The 17637-nt window shown below is 39.7% G+C and overlaps 1 protein-coding gene across 2 annotated transcripts in view; it reads right to left on the bottom strand.

Moving 5' to 3' along the window:
- The window catches only part of akt3a (v-akt murine thymoma viral oncogene homolog 3a), a 72248-nt gene that overhangs the window by 39803 nt on the left and 14808 nt on the right, over positions 1 to 17637 (bottom strand). The window contains exon 2 of one of the 2 annotated variants that reach the window (XM_061745924.1): positions 13102 to 13536. The exons of the other annotated variant lie outside the window; for it this stretch is intronic. Within the exon in view, the coding sequence (XP_061601908.1) occupies positions 13102 to 13147 (46 nt within the window). The 5' untranslated portion in view covers positions 13148 to 13536. The remainder of the gene's footprint in view (positions 1 to 13101; positions 13537 to 17637) is intronic. 2 annotated transcript variants of the gene reach the window in all.

Here is a 17637-nt window from a genome sequence, read left to right as displayed (position 1 = left end):
AGAGGGTGACACTGCCATTATGGATAGAATGTATTTAAAAATGGTTTTCAAAAAATGAAAGGAAAAAATTTGTCTATCTTTCTTGAACAGTTAATTTAATTACTGATACTTATTAAAATATAAATTTTGTTATGGAAATCTATTAATTTTGAGATAAATGGTCGCCCCAAATGACGGTTTAAAGGTTTAAAAACACTAAAATACCTTTGTTTGAAGTTTTTACATACATGTATGTGTACACTACATTTCAAATGTTTGGAAAATGGCCAAAAATATCTTTATTTTAAGTATTTTAAAAATGGGCTACTCAAAGGCCTTATACGTCTTTGGTTAATCGAACACTTTTCAACACTCGTTATGACGAGTAATCATGACAACCGACATGTTGCTTACAAATGGGACAAACAGAGCTTTCCAAAGACAACCACTGCCTGGAATAGGCTCCAGTGCCCTGAATCCGGATGGGATGACAAGAAATTAGGGCAAGAGTACGACAAAGACCAAAGAGAAGGAAGTTTAACCATTTGTTTTCTGTCATGGAGAATGTGAGATCACTGGCAAATAAAATGGACAACTTGGAGCACTAATGAGGACAAGGAGGCACTGTTGAGAATGCAATACTGCGTTTCAACAAAACATATCTTCAGGAACAAGTTCTGTTGAGCTGAAACAGAACAATCTCTCCCTGCTGCTTCAACACACAGTTCCTCCCAATAAAGTTGAGGAGCACAGAGCTCCTTTGAACATGAACTGTTGATGGTTTATAGGTTATAAAATGAGGATACTATAACATTACAAGACAGTATTTTTGTTTACAACAGTGGTTTTTAAAAAAATATTAATTTAAAAATTACAGCAAAAGGCAAAGATCATAGTTTAAACAAAGTAAAAACAGGTCTAAATTAAATGTTTTCAGTTACTGTATACTTAAGACTGGCATTTCACTCGGCCTCAGATCTGCTTGAAAAGAGATTATTTTAATTCAAATATTTGAGATGTTATAATACAACTCTGTGCCTATCGTAAAAACAACTGCATTACATTATTATAACTTTTATATTTAATTTAGTATAAACTTTTTTCAGTTACTGAAAATAGTCAAATGAGACTTGACATAAGTTACTTGACTATAATCAAAAATCATGGGTGGAGAAATGTGTAATAAAACCTATGTTGGCACCGTGTAATAAAATATGACACACTATGTTTCCAAAACGGACACAAAAATTCTGCAGTATTTGTTAAAATGTGAAAAATCCACATATTAATCAGCCATATGAGTCCTGCAGGATAATGAGAAGTAATTTCACAAATCTATTCAAACCCAGGATATTGTGATATTGTGTAGAAACACTCAAACCACGGAGCAATATCTGAATATGGCAGATGTTCTTCATTTAATTTCTTCTCTATTCTCCCCCTCCACCGTCTAATGCAGCAGTCTGCTGTTGAACCTACTCTTCCAGCCGCTATACTGGGAGACATCTGCACCTCTCTCACTGTTTCTTTATTTTTCATCTCATCTTTCCTCCTAAACACACACTCACATACATAAGTAGGATACTTTGTTTGATGACAGATGGCAGCTCAACAATCGTACAGCATCTTTTCTCAAAACAGACACGTACACACACACACACACACACACACACACACACACACAAACAAACTCCACCTCCTTGTCCTCCTGTCCTTTGTGGCCAATCCTCCGTCAGGCACCTTGATTTCTTTCTTACAACCAAGTGTATACATTTGTGTGTGTGTGTGTGTGTGTGTGTGTGTCCCTCTTTACTTTTGTATATTGAATACTAGCCTAATGAGAGTATGGTGAGGAGCGGGCCCCAGCCAGGGGACCATATGGGGGCCATTTAGCCCCCTCAGAACACTGAGCCAAGCCTCACTGACATGATTACCACTGCCGTCCGCTGCTCTACACAAGTGTCAGTTTGGGAATGAGGAATTTTATCATGGACAGCTAATTAATGACTGGATATTGGCAACATGAGATAGAGGAGGCTGAAGGAGGATGAAAAATCCTGCCATTGCTTGGTCTCTTCTTCTTTTTTAATCCGGCCAACCAAAAACAACAACAAAAAAAAGTATGTAAGCACGTAAATACATACAGTATTCCACAGATCACAGAATTCCATAGAATTCATATGGTTCAGAAATGTCTATTTCTACACAGAAACCATAAAAAATGAAAATAATTTAAAAAAAATTATCAAATTTGATACATTTGTTTCACTCAATATTCTGTGCACACTGTTCTCACAGTGCTTCTTTGGTGATGTGTGTATTTATTCATGACTAACATTTTTGGAGTGACTGCTCGGCAAAGGAGCTTGAAGCTGATGGCTTAGTTAATCCTGTCAGAGACAGATTACAGGTGGGAAGATATAAATAGAATGACTGTCCCTTTAACCTGGCCACTGTGAAATCTACATGAAGCTCAACTCTTAAGTCAAGCAAAACAGGAGAAAAACAAACCTACTGAAAACTGTCCATAAAGGCCGTTTACTGACCCCCAAAACCAAAATGGCCTCAGATTAGTTGGTTAACAAGGTATGTTGAGTCTTGAACCTTTCAACAAAAAATTCCTCTTGATAAAATGATCTCCGAATGATGTAGAGCAGTTAACACTTGAAGTGGACCAAAAACACACTTGCATCTTATGCAAGAATTTTGAACAATATCCATTCTTGTCTGAGTACAACTTTCATGAAATGTTCTTATTCACTTCAAATGTTGTTTAGTATAGAGTCTAAGCTGAAGGGAAAATGTCATATATTAGGAGTATATAAATAATAATCAGAAGCCAGCTGTAATGTCAAAGATGTAATTACATTGGGAAACAGACAGTCAAATAAAATGCACCATCAACTGGTAGATGTCAAAATGTGTGATGCTGATCTTACAAAGGGTCACTGCAAGATTTCCACATCAATGTTACGATTAATTATAAGACTAAACCTGCACCATTAATATGCACATCATCAAACAGCTATTTTCACTAATGGGCAAAAGCAGCTTACCAGGAGCTGCACAAATTAATATTAAGTGGTAAAATTACAAAACAGTTTTTTTTCCTTCAAGGGCATGTCATTTTCCAACAAAAAAATGTGGGTTTCTGTAAGCAAGGATCGAGGGTAATTGTACAGGGCCTAGACCACTTGTGTGTCTCTATTATCAGGAATAGCCCCACAACAAGAAAAATAAAGTCTCTGCTTTGGGTTAGGAACTTCAGTACAACCCCAACAATCCCACGTTGGAGGAAGTGTTGGCTGAGTGTTGATTGGGTATCGGCCAATGAAAGTGGTGCATCAATGCCTCCAAGCGGCATGCAGCGTTATTTTAATGACTCAATGGATCCTTACGGGTCCAACACTATAAAATACGCATACAGTAACAGCTGAAAAGAATTGAGGGGGAGGCCGCCTCTGTTACAGTTCCAGTCTCCGAGGTTTTACCCTGAAAAAAAGTCTCATAAGATATCACTCTTTAAAGCGACACTACGTAACTTTTCCACCTTAATCTAATATTTCCAGAGTCATTGTGATGGTACATCAACTTCCAACAGGTTTAATGACACCTCTGTCATGGTCTGGGGGAGTCTGTATCGCCTTCACTGGCACTATGTAACTTTGAGGAGCATGGTAGGAACCCTTCCACACTACTGGTAAAGCACTACCGCTTTTGTCCAAAGGAGACGCCAAACTCAACAAAAGCTAAAGGTTACGTTGTGCTGCTTTAATTTGACTTATTTAATTTTATTCAGCCACAAAAAGAAAAAAAATCTAAATGCAAACCAAGTAAATGCATCTACTATAACATTTATACATAAATACATAAACCTCAGATGTAAGGAGTTGCCTCCTTAAAGGAGCTTGAGGCTCCTTTTAAGAAATGAGACTCTCTAGCGCCACCCTTCACCACGACGGCCGTCGGGGGTACTGCAGCCAACAGTGAAGCCGGCACGGGAGAACGGGGAGAACGTGCATGCAGCGTCATGCGACGTCACATCCGTAGCCCAGCGTGGGAAATTTGGGACCGAATTGCAGAACATTTTGCAGCACACAGCCTGTTCAAGGCAACGGAGAGATACACTAGAGGGCTCATTCTTTTGGGTTTGGAACGCTTCATCTGACATTATTACTAGAAAACTTAAAACGTATACGAATTTTTTTCATAAATTCTGCCACAATCCGGCCTCAAGCTCCTTTAAATCAAATCTTGTTGCCAGACAGAGATGAAACTGACATGAAGACAACATACTGATATCAAGACAACTCTTCATGCGGTATGAGGAGCAATGCATGGAGGGTTTCTTTCTTAGTGTACAACCCTGAGACTGTAGACTAGTGGAAGAAGGGAAGCGGGGAACTAGTGAGGGTCAAAATCATAGACTGTATAAAACAAACTCGAGAAGCTGATGGGGACACACCAACCGTGTGTCAAAGTTACTGTAGCTTTAGGTTTCAGCCCCTTTGACCAAACCCTTCTGAAATATCTGCTGAGGTCCCATCAGACTTTTACAGTAGGATATGCCATTTAACATGTTGACTCAACAGCAGTGGCATTTAGCTGATGCTGGGTCAATATAAATTAGTCGGGCTTCACAAAGTGCTGTAGCATGACGATTACCACCATCCATAACGGAACAACGGAAAAACAGATCTACAAAATATCAAGAAGAGGGTTGGTGGTCAGGAGTCAGCACCAGCTCTTGAACAACTCATGTCACATGGCTGTTGCAAATGGCCAAGGGATGTTAAACAAGCCAGATATCTAGAGCTGTTGGGAAATTCTTATTCAAGCTACAGCCAGTAAGAAAACAAGGTATCAAGTGAGGCCACCATGAGGAAGGGAATAATCAGCAATGAAATGGGATGATGCATCAAACCACAACACACCAGACAGACACCTGTCAATTACCTAGGATTCTTTACTCACCGTAAGCGCAGACAATCTCTGCTACCCACTTGTACTAATCCATTCCCTGACTGAATCCATTTTATTTTTGCACTCTGAAGAAATCATAGCAGAAACTGCTTGCAATGTTTGTTTCCTCACTTTAACCAGTTTCACATAATCAACTGTCTTCCGCACATGACAATGCCTCATATTCCATGTGTGTTTTGCTGATAGCCTGGTTCCAGTTTGGTTTCCAAATCGCTGGGAAACCCATCGTTATATTGACTTCCAGCCTCAGGGGATGTAAGAACCAAGTGAATATACTTAATTTTAGACAGAAGAGGTTGCCAAAAACCTTTAAGAGTGTGTCTCTTTTCACCTGACCGTTCTACCCACAGGACTGACAAGAAATATGCTAAAATAAAAGGATCTGTACCTTCATTGCATGAGTGAACTGCAGATGAGTGAAACAATTGAGAAAAAAATTGTAGATATAACACTTTGGCTATTAAAAAGGTTAGTATATTATACATTTTTGTCCAAATTTTCATTTGCATGTTTTTGTCAAAGTGGCACTACAATCTTAAAAGAAAACCCCACTCTGGACTCGTGGGAAGGCTCTTGTAGTACATTTCTTCTGCCCTGCTTTGTATCGGATTGGGAGGTAGTAACAGAGCTGTAATGGGAGCGATATGAGTGCTGTGTCAATAGAAATTGTGCAAAGACATAATGAAGATGTGAGAATGGCTGTAAATGATGCAAAGGAGGAAATCAGTCCGTCATGGACAACGGCCCCCTGAGCCCCCTGACAACCAACAACTTTCAAACAGTTTCACTTGACTTGGAGCCTTAACTTCTTAAAACCCCTGCTGAGCAACCTGGATCCCTGTGAATGCACAGCTGAAGAGTGGAGACAAAATGAAGAGGAAATCTTGATTATGTCTTTATAGCGCGATCGGTGTGTGAAGATGGCTAGCATTAGCAGCAACTCAGCTGTTACGGCACATTTTGGATCGGAAAAGTCAGTGATATACCACGCATTGAGCTCTTAGTCAGTTGTGTTGGTACACCAAGTTCATGGTTCACACTCAACCATTTCCATTAGCAATTGTGCACAGCATCCTGTACTGTTCACCTCTGAGGTCAGTATGTCTTATTAGACAGCATTCAACAAGGACAGTTATTTGAGAAGGACTAGAAGCCAAACAGACAAAAGAAAATGCCTCCACTAGGTTTTAATAGCTGCTGCCTTCATATACAAGGTTTTGTAAGAAAGGTCTGTCAAGCAATGACCTGCTGTTTTATAAATTAAGCAACACACCTGTATGCTTAAATAGCAGATTGGAAAGGAGGAAGAAAATGAAGATTGGGTTGTTATACAACAAAAAAAGACTGCCTCTGGTAAACAGATGTGGTCTAAGATTGTGTTTGTGATGGAAAACCCCCTTTTTTGTGCCAAAATGGACAACAACAAAAAACACTTGCTCACGTACACTTGCTCATGTAAGTAACTGGATGACTGAGAACATTCACTAGAACACAGGAAAACTAAAAGGTTAATAAATTAAGGCTGTAATTCAAAATTCAATCAGTCAATATTTTACGAAAATTGACCAAAGTTATAAAAACGAAACAAAAATTAAAGTCTCGATATTTGCCAACCACAGCCACATTCGTGAAGGCTTTTACTGCCAGCTAACCCTGAAACTAACTGTTAGCCACTTGGCACTAATCTAGTTGCTTAAATCAGCCAAACCAACCCCCACTCAAACCTGCCTCCTCTAATCAGCACAAAGCCGACTCTGACCAGCCCACAGAACCTCAAGATGTTGACCAAACACTACCCCTCTGCTCTAATCTCTGTGTTAGCGCATTCAAACAGAGATGCTGCTCTCAATTCATACCAAGATGCTTTTATAAGAAAAGAGCTACAACTGTGGATAAATCACAATAGAAAAATATATAGCTCATATACAGTTTAAACCATTTTCAACAGAAACTAGCAGATAAAGTACCTGAAGCCCTGGGTTTTCAGAAATTCACAAGAGGCTCTGCCCTTGAACAACATGCAAGTAAATTCAAGTGGTATTGGTTACAATTACCCAAACATATTACTGTTAAAAATTATTTAAAAGGTCAGTGTATTGCCAAAAACATTAAGCATCATTTTTGCAAGTTGCAATAACTGCTTACTTTGCTATATCATCAATTATTCCAGCAGAATATCAGACTTCATGTTTGGCCAAGTCTCTGCTTCTTATCACACCTGTTACACGACAGTTAGGATGATATGTTCTAATAAAGCAAATTAGAGTGAAAATAAGTTATTAAATTCAAAACACATAACTGACAAACATCTGTAAAGTGTGCATGTGTGACTGTTTGTGGATACATCCCCGATGTAATCAAGTGTTTGAGGTCAGCATTATGAAGATCTTGAGCTACAAACTAATCCCATTATTCAACGACTCCTTCCTTCAGCCGCTCTGACTTCCTCTGTCCAAGTTCTCCATCTGCAACGATCAGCACTCCATTCATTGATCCATTCATTCATTTATCCGAGTCTGCTTCACTCCACTGACACACCCATCCATTAATCCATCTGTTTGGATGGATTTTACAAGGAAACTTCTCTCAGTGCTTATCTGACCGACAGAGTTCAGAGTTGTAATGCTTTAAGTCACCGAGTTCAAAACTTGATTAACATATTCAAATTAATGTTGATGCAAATAGTTATAACATTGTAAAACATTCAGCAAGGCAATTCTCAAACCAGCTGTTATTCTCAAACAAAAAGAGATGTAAAAAGATTTTTCATTTGAATACATTGTCCTATAGTTTGGATGATACTTCCTGCAAATTAATGAAATGAAATTAACACTGTCTTCTGTTTATTTTGATGTTCAGGTCCAGTAGTTGCAGAGCTCTGCCACTGAAATGTTGTTTGCCTCTGTTCTATGATAGTTGTAACACAAACTGTCCATCTCTCTGGATGTCTTTCCTGTGCTGTTTGTCTGTGCCGACCGGTCCGTCTGTGCTGTGCTGTCAGTGTGTCTGTCTGGCGGACTGCCATTATCTGCAGTGTAGAGTGAGTCATTCTAAGGACAATGGAGACAGTTTGTAAAGCCACACTGGACCGTACACTTCCTCCGGATGTGCAAGAGGATGCCATTCATAACAAAGCCTGTACTGTCTGCCTGTGGGCCAGTGCCCTGTGAATTTGAGAAACAAGGGAAACAGGAAAAGGAGTACATGCTGAAGGACAGACAGAGCAACAGAAACAGTGGGCTTTGCAGTGAATGAAAGGAGAGGAGAGGAAAGCAGAGGGACACAGTAGACAGTAGCGGAGGCAGCAGCGACTAGTGATTGATATCAGAGATCTGGCACTGCCACCTGATCCAGCCAGTCAGCCTCCAGCAACACTGAACTCACTGAACTCACAGAGCCAACATGGCTGCTTCACTGCATTGCACTGCACTGAACCCAATGAACCCCACCGCCGTATAATGTATACAGTAAAGCAAATACTCTCCCCAGAGGACTATAGCAGAGACAAAGCACCAAAAACACAGGATGAATAAAAACAGAGATGTGATGCTTCTCCTTTCTACTTGATGTCCGGTTGAGACAAATCATTTCATAAAGCAAATGTGCAATGAAGCCACTTCCTGACTGTGTACAAGTATATCACTGGGGCCAATACTGTGATCAGAATTATGAATATTAGGGATGGAATTTGCAAACAAATCATGACAACATCCAGCCGGAGCAGAACACATTACAATAAACAGACACGACAACACTTGCAACATCTTTAATATCCATGAGAACTATGTGAAAATAGAACATTTGCTTTTAAACTAAAACAGCTGAATAAAAATAAAACAACTCAATTACTCAACAGTTATTATGTTCATGATCAAGTCAATGTTACATCAATGAGAATGCATCACGCCCATATAAAGAATTCAATGTTTTAAGTAGAAAGAAAATTCTTAATTATCTGGAAAATAACTGCAATACAGCAGCAATATCCTTTTGCTGTTACCCGACATGCGTTTGCTAAAGCCCTCCGTGAAAAACAAGCAAAACAAAAAACCACTAATCTTGCACCATTTCCAAACAAGTGTGTAACCTGACTCACTCTACATTAACACAGCTGTATAACTCCTGATTAGTAAGTTTGCAGAATAAAGCACCTCTGGGGGACAGAGTGTCATAGAAAAGATGATGCTGTTCTCCTTGCTCTCCCCTCCCTCCCAGCCATCTGTTGTGCTGACTGCTGTGTGGGCTGATGCTGGTAGAGGTAACAGTATCCACTAACACTGTGGCGGAGTGTGACCTCTGTGGCCTCACACAGGGTGACAGAAGGTAAAACTCTGGCTGCAGCGGAAATTAAGAAAAAATATAGTTCAGTCTTGTTTTTTTTCCAGTGAAATTACACTTCCTCAAAACTGATGTGAAGACAGCAAAAGCTGATTTTCTGCCCCCTAACATATGATATAAGACACAGATATCTGCACCTATCCACCAAATTGAAATTAATCTGAAAGCAGATCTTCAACAACAGAATATTTATAATTGCAAATAGAATGTACTTTAAAACATCTGTTTGTCATCTCCTGTAAATACAGCCCGGTGCAACAGATTGTGATATTTATCTACTGTCTGTCACCTCTGAACCTAAAGAAAGGATGCAGCCGATTGCTCTCCACACCCTGACTCAATGAAACAAGGAAGGAAATCGTAGTCATGGTAGTTGAAAGTCATCTGGGGACACAATGTACTGTAGTTTGTAGAGATTATGTTCTTGAGGACTGCTCCAGTGGCTGCAAGATAATGATCAACCAGTTGTTGTAGAGAAACAGAACAGATCAGAGTTCATACGGAACAGATACATTTTTTTTGGCATTCATGTCTTTTTTGCTGTTTATAAATTCACTTTGGTATTTTGTTACTACAGTTGCAATTTTGTACTTTGTCCTATAAATATTCACGTATGGATATGTAGATGTATCGATGTTTATTCTAAACTTAATTGGCAGATTAAAAAAGAGCTACAGCTCTGAATAAATTACAGAATATTTATAATTATAGCCTAAATTAGGTAAGCTTTGATTAGTTATTTCTTTCTTTACATTTTGTTTAATTATAGTCATTTCAAATACTTTGGCTTTCTTCATAAATTTATTTACAACAATGCATTTAAACACCACTTTTGAGTGTGTGTCTGTATTAATTATTTCATACACATCTGTAATATCTGACAAATGTTTTAACTGTTGGTGGCTTGTCAAACCAAAGCTGCAGGGCAAAATTATTAATGTAAACTGATTTAAAAAAAAAAAAAATGCAAAATAGCAGAAAGGTATGTTGGTAAAATCAGTACCTTGTTAACATTTCATCTTGACAAGTGTAATTCCAGTTACTATTTCTGACTCACTGTGCTGTCTGATGAGAAACAAAGAAACAATAGAAATAATAACATATTACAGTTGTATTCAAATATCATATATGAAGGAGAGTAGTAGGAGGGAAGAAAAAAGATATCTATAGTTATCTGATGACACTAGTTGACAGAAGGAAGACTGTAAACTATGGGTTCCATAACAGCAACATATTACAATGTGTGGCTGTTCTGCAAACTGAACTATAACTTTAGGTCATATTGCCCTGATGCAATGCTTGACATCAACCCACCCAAAACCAATTGACAGCAACACTGTTGACACTTCTTCAAACACGTATGTGTGATCAGGGTTTAGGTGAGCGCTCCGATGACAGTTCATGAGCATGAGAAGTCTTACGCATTACTGATTTAAAAAGAATCCTTCTTAATCAATCAGGTTAAATCCCAGACCAATCAGCACAAACAACAGGTATAAAGAAACAAAACCGAATAGTTTAGGTTATGGAAAAACAAACTAGACAGCGTGTCACCACAATAGTGCCATTGATATGACTCACTACAGTTTTATGCAAAAGATGCATATTTTAACATAATGTTAATATTTGAACAGGCTCTATGTATCATTGCATGCCAATCTACAGTAAGTCTTGCATTAAGCTCTTTTACCGTACATTGACACCAGGATTCAACAGCCTAAGCATCAGTTCATTGTCAAATAAAATGATGACCAAGCAATTTGAAGCACCTGCATTTTATTACACAAAATGTTTTGCATACAACTGGGAAATGGACCAATTTTCTAGTCTTTATATCTAACTGTCTTTGAATCTAACCATCGTTAAATGCACTGAATTTAATGTACTGTACTATAATTGAAGCAAACAGTTAACACCTGTTAAATTCCAGAAGACTTGAACTTTAAGAAGAAAATGTAAGGCATTCATTTAGCACGAGTAAAAACTGCTTTTACTTTACTTTTTTTAATTAGTCTTCAAGGCAACTATGACTATCTCTTTTTCAAATCTATTCCTGTTTGTTTACTTCAGTCTCTTCTTTTTAAACTCATTTAGTCTTTCAGTATCTCTGTTTGGTCCTCACTTAAGAGAAAAAAACCAAATCGTTATTCTGAAGGAGAGATAGTCGAAAAAGCAGGGGAAACATAAATGTGATCTGATGAGAGCTAGAGCTGTTTTCTGAAGGAGTATGAATGTGTTTCTATGTAGAGGTTTCACCATTTCACTTGCTGTTTCATTTAAGTTTAAAAAAAAAAAAAAAAAAAAAAAAAAAAATGCTGAATGACTAAGACTGCAGTCTTTGCTGTATCACGACCAGGACAGTGAGTCAGCAATCTCCCCCTGCATCTCGACCCACACACTAATACAGACAAAGATTTAGCACAGGATGCAGACAAACATTCATATTCTCGACACAAACAAACACTCCTTCCTCCTTAAACTCTCACTCACTGACAAACGCTGGAATCGCTGTGTCGTGACTGGAGGCAAGGTGTTCCTTTTAATATGCACAGACAACTGAGGATCATACTGGCATGCTGGATCTGTGTGTGTGTGTGTGTGTGTGTGTGTGTGTGTGTGTGTGTGTGTGTGTGTGTGTGTGTGTGTGTGTGTGTGTGTGTGTGTGTGTAATATGCTGAGAGAGCATCCTGTCCATGTAGTAAGGAGCAGCATGTTCTCCTGTGCTGTAAGCTGAGCCTACATTACCCAAAAAACCTGCTGTCTGTTTGCTATCATGTCACTTCCTGTGCATTAGTTTCTGTTACACATTCCTAGACACCATCACATAGTAAAGAGGAAGATCTTCATTGGCCTAAAACACTGGAAATCCCCTCTCTTCCAAACAGAGATGCACATATATACACACATACAAAAACTTTTATCCCTGAGCCTGGCGGAACCAGAAAGACACAAGACCCCCATGAAAGTACTGTTTATTAGAAAATTCTTAAAAACAGTGTTACTGACATCACAGAACCATGGCATCCCATTGTTTCTGTTTCTGAATCAGACTGGCCTCAGTACAAATCCATCTTCACCTGTTGCAGGAAAGAGCTAAACCATAAGTCGTGAATGTCTGAGTGCACGGAAGTACCATTTGTGCAACATGGTCTTCAACCATTGTAATTTTCTCTATGTGTCACTCATTTGGTTGTAAACAGGATGTGTGGTCACTACCCTTCTCAACTTCAACTGCCCTTTGAAACTCATGTCAAATGACTTTCACTGATACCATTTAGGATCTCCCCCCCCCTGAACTTAAGACACAACACTGTTCAATGCCACCTCAGAGATCACAACTAACTTGATTTCACACACTGGCTGACAAAAGACTGTGGACCAGCAACATCGCTGGGGGTCTGGAATTTGATACTATAGTAACTAGACGCACACACACGCATGCACACTTGTTCATACATACCTATGCACACCGCTTTTTCTGAAACAACCTGATTGAACCACATAGAGGCTTAGCAACCAAACAGCTAGCCAGCTTTATATTAAAATGACAACACCATGGAGGCAAACACACACACACACACACACACACATATATAAAAAGGTAACATATGACCACTCGATAATCCGACATCCATGTGATCACTCATACATTCAATTGCAAACACTTACATCCTCCCACCGGCACATGTGGACAGGCACAGCCAGGCCCTCAGTCTAGACAAGAGGCAGTGAAAACGAGGAGAGAAAAGAGAGGCACAGTGGAAGGGAGTAGGGAACATGAGAGGTTCTGGATGTACTTACCCCGTTTCTGGAGCCATCCCTCTCTAACGATGGTGACATCGCTCATGGTTCCTTCACGCCGAGTCTGATGCCGCTACACGCCTGCTCCACACAGAGAGAAAGGGAGGAGGGGAGGAGAGGAGAAGAGGAGAGAAAGAGAGGGAGAGGAGGAGAGGTGGGGGGGGGGCCGGCTCTCCCAGCCTCCGCGTCACTCTCCCTCCCTTCCTTTCCCGTTCACCCTGTAGTTCGCGCAGTCTCTCTCTCAGACACACACACACACAAACATGCGGTGTGTATGTCTACGTGTGTTTGTGTCGTTTTGTTTCCTGTTGTGGGTTATCTCACTGCCTCCCTCCCTCCTTCTTCTTCTTCTTCTTTTTCTCCCCCTCCTCCTCCACCTCCTCCCTCTTTTGCGTTCCCTCTCCAGACCTTCCTCCTCACCAGTAGTGACTCAGCCTGGAAGGAAGTGAAAGGAGAAAAAAAAAAACATAATAAAGAAAAAAAGAAGGCATGGATTTATTTTTTTTTCTCCTCCTAAGCTTCTCTCTCTCTCTCTTCCCCTACAAAAACCCCTTCACAATATCTGACAAGACAAACAACTGGTTATTGTGAGGACAAATGCTTCCTCTGCGCTCCCCCCACCCAATCAAACACCCAGTTCCTCTTTCTATTGCAAACACTCTCTCTGATAAACAGGATGAATTATTGCAGTTTCTTGTGTAACAAAAACTGACTTTGATTGCCAAACCGGTATCCCTTTGCTCAACCTCTCCTTCATTCATAGATACTTTTGTTGCATTTAGCAACTGTTAGAATAAAAAGTCAGAATAAAAGCAAGTGGAGCTTTGTGTAGTCAATGTATTTTTGCACGTTATTTTGTGTGAGTGTGAATGTGTGTAGGCTGACTGTCTGTATGTGGGAGGTGGGAGAGGATCTCAGGACTGTGGAGTAGAGCTTGGTTAAAAATAGCAACAGCGGCAGTTAGGGATGCTCTCACACACTCTCTGAAAATCTCTGCACCTCTCTGTCGCCTCATTCTTGCTCTCCCTCCCCTTTCTCTCTGCAGAGCTGGCGCGTTTACCTCAAATGCACCCTACTACACTGTATTACACAACACACAACAACACTACGCCGCTCAGCTTGAATGGAGATCAGCACCACGGCGGTGGGGCTACAGTCAGAGCCCTCTAACTGGAAATCAGTATTCAGATCAGCTCGTGTCTGCACTGCTACAGACACTTGGAGGGACTGCAGCGTCAGAGAGGAGGCTGGAACACACCCACAGAGGCGTGCACCCTTGCAGGTCTTCGGGTTCTTTTGTTTGATTGCTTAAATACAGAGACATCAGACCTATATACTTGTTGAAAATCTGGTGCGTAAATGCAAAATTGTGTGAAAGACAGCTGATATCTTTATTAAAAACTTTACTACACAAGTTGACCTCAAGTTACCACTTTGTTTATTGCACAGTATAATCATGTTTTCTTGTATTTTGTACTTTTTATCTTTTTTTAATTAGTTCTTAAACTGTACATAATAATAATCAGACATGTGGCATCCCTGCCCTGATGCACTGAGGAGAAATTAACTGATCAAAACTTTTTATCCCACAACTCTTGCGTGCCCGTACAAATGTATCCCTTTCATTTTTTTTTAAACCAATGCCGTTTCTTAATATATTATTATACTTATTATACTCAGTTCTCATAGTTTCCCTTTCACAACAACCATAATACTTCTGAAAGTGCTCCACAATACCATAAAGGTGTCCCGGTATTTCCCTTTTCATTCATTCCAGTATCTTTAGCAGCTTTTGCTATTATGAGTCAAGGGGAAGTGTTTGACCTTAAAGGACAGGTCTAGAGCTGCAACGACGTGTCGACATAATCGATTACGTCGATTGCGTAAATACGTCAACTTGCATAGAGTGCGTTGATGCGTCGCATGCTGCATATACAACAATGTTTAAGTCTTAAAAAGATGAGAATTGGTTTTAATCAATGATGAGCTTGTGCTCAAACTTTAATGTACTGTACGACAGACACCATCCAGCGAACCTCGCCTGTAGCTACTCTGGTTTCCCATCATGCACCAGTCATTTAACGAGGTAGTTCCCTCTGCTGGTCACAATAGGTATCACAGTTGATTTGTTGCCGATCAACACACAACACCCGGATAATGGCGAGTACAAGTAGCATAAATTCATCAGATGAAACTTCTACCTCTTAAAACTAGATTCAAGCATCAGGTTTTGCTAAGTCGTGGCTTGATCATTTTCTGGTGTAAAAAATAAAACGATGATGCTAACGGCTAACTGCTTCAAAGTGTTCCAGCCTATTTGGGTCTTTTTGAGCACTTTAAACTAAACAATATGGATTTCTGTTAATGTCATGTTTGTGCTGTCTATTAATATAACAGTTGGCAAATACATATCTCTTTTTGTGCTATCACCTGGCAAAAGATAATTTAAGATTAAAAAGTAACATGTTCAACGTGAAGTGTGCAGTGATTAACGCTTGTGATGGAAAACCATTCAGACTTACAACGTTGGGTAGAATTTATGTTACAATTATGGACTTTTACACAAAGTGATGTCTTAAACAGTGTTTTCACTTTTTGGGGTTTGAACAAATTATTTTAGATTCATGGAGATTGTTCTGAATAAACCCAACGATACCCTAAGACACTTTTGCTTTGGTTTATGTATGAAATGTATTTGATGTTTTCACATTTAAAAGTAAAAATTTGTAAGAATAGTAAAATGGTTTATTTGTTGGCATTTAACAGAAAGATCTTTAAAAAAGTGGGGGAAAAAAATCATCATAAGATTCATCTAAAAAAAATAAATCATTAGATGAATCGAAAAAATACTCAAGATTAAATCGACAAGAAAATAATTGTCAGTTGCAGCCATAGACAAGTCATCACAGGGTATTGCTCCAAATAAAACCTAAATTAAACATACAGCTTATTTTGCACAGTATACGTTTACGTGTCATTTGTGAGAAAAGCTCTGAATTGTTACATTTTGGAAAGGGGTCTTCAAAGTAATCCCTTGCTCATGTGCTTATTTTCACAACTGATAAATTGTATAAAAGTTACAATGTAGAGAAGCAGTTGCAGCTAGTGAGCCGACGTCAGTGGTGCAAACGTACCTAATGGTACAAACTTTGTTGGTTATTTAGGCTACGTTCACACTGCAGTTCCCAAGTGACCCAAATCCGATTTTTTGCTCATATGTGACTCAGATCCGATTTGTTTATGACAGTGTGAACAGCACAAGTCACATGGAATCTGATCTTTTCAAATCAGATTCAGGTCGCTTCCATATGTGGTTCTAAATCGGATACAGGTCTGATGTTTTGCAATGCGACCTCAGTGTGAACAGCCAAGTCGGAATTAATGCGACTCTGACGTCACACGCAGAGCCCCGAGCCGCGGGGGAGACACGGGAGACGGTGGGGGTTCCTCCGGGCCGCCTCCGCCTCTCCTCCTCCCCTCCCCACCGCTCACCTCTTTATACGACCTCAGATCAGACGAGACAACCCGCTGAATTTAAGCATATTACTAAATAAAGAAGCTAAGGATTCAAATCAGCGAAGCGGTCGTGGTCGCATAACCTGCCCGTTTTACAACGAGCTGGACCGTGTGTTAGGTGATAAACCCAGCTGAACGCCGGAGAGCAGAGCTGACACTACGGGGAGCGGAGCTAGAGCCCTGCTATAGCGGGACTGTTTTCTTCATCCCGCTCCCGCTGCATTTCTGACCATTACCGCCCGCACCCGCAACGTGTGTGTTACACTCCCGCCCGCGCCCGCAGTGTTTTCATCCGCTCCCGCAAAACTCTGAGAATTCATGCCCGCATAATGATAGAGATGCAAGAGAAACGTCCTTGACAAATCTATCTGATTTAATGTTAACATGATAATTGTGGAGCTTGATGGATAATTGGCAGTTCACAGGCACCTGTTGGATGCAAACCATGGATCTATTATAAAACAAACCCATCATTGTCATCATCACACGCCTCTGCGCATGCGGGTCAGTTCAGGGCCGCGATGCGTTCACACTCGAGTCGGATATAGGACACATTTTAAAAGATAATGTGAACAGCCACACAAAAAAATCGGATATGGGAAAAAATCGGAATTGAGCATTAAGGACTGCAGTGTGATCGTAGTCTAAGTGAGTGAGAGACCCTTCTAGCAAATGTTTTTAGATTGTTAAAAGTGAAACATGGGCTATTAAAGACCTCTTGGAAACTCAAACTAGAATGCTTCTATTGTTTTAGCTCTTCTCAGCAAGCCTTTCTTGCACACTCTGAATGCAAAAAAGATTAATATAAATAAAATAAATGACAATGAGAGGATGAGAAACAGAAAGAAAAATAAAACATGAATTACCTCGGATTCACACTGTGTGCAAAGAAATAAAAATGTAAGTAATTTCAACGATCACTGTGTTTTTATGTTTTGTTTTATTTTTTTGTCTTGCCTGTATCATCCAAACTATTTCTTTCAATTACACATAATTTGGGAACAGAGTATCATACTGTTG

This window comes from Cololabis saira, chromosome 17 (assembly GCF_033807715.1).
Source record: "Cololabis saira isolate AMF1-May2022 chromosome 17, fColSai1.1, whole genome shotgun sequence".
Lineage (NCBI taxonomy): Eukaryota > Metazoa > Chordata > Actinopteri > Beloniformes > Belonidae > Cololabis > Cololabis saira.
Note: the sequence above shows the minus strand (reverse complement) of the source record. Positions and strands in the feature narration are given on the sequence as shown.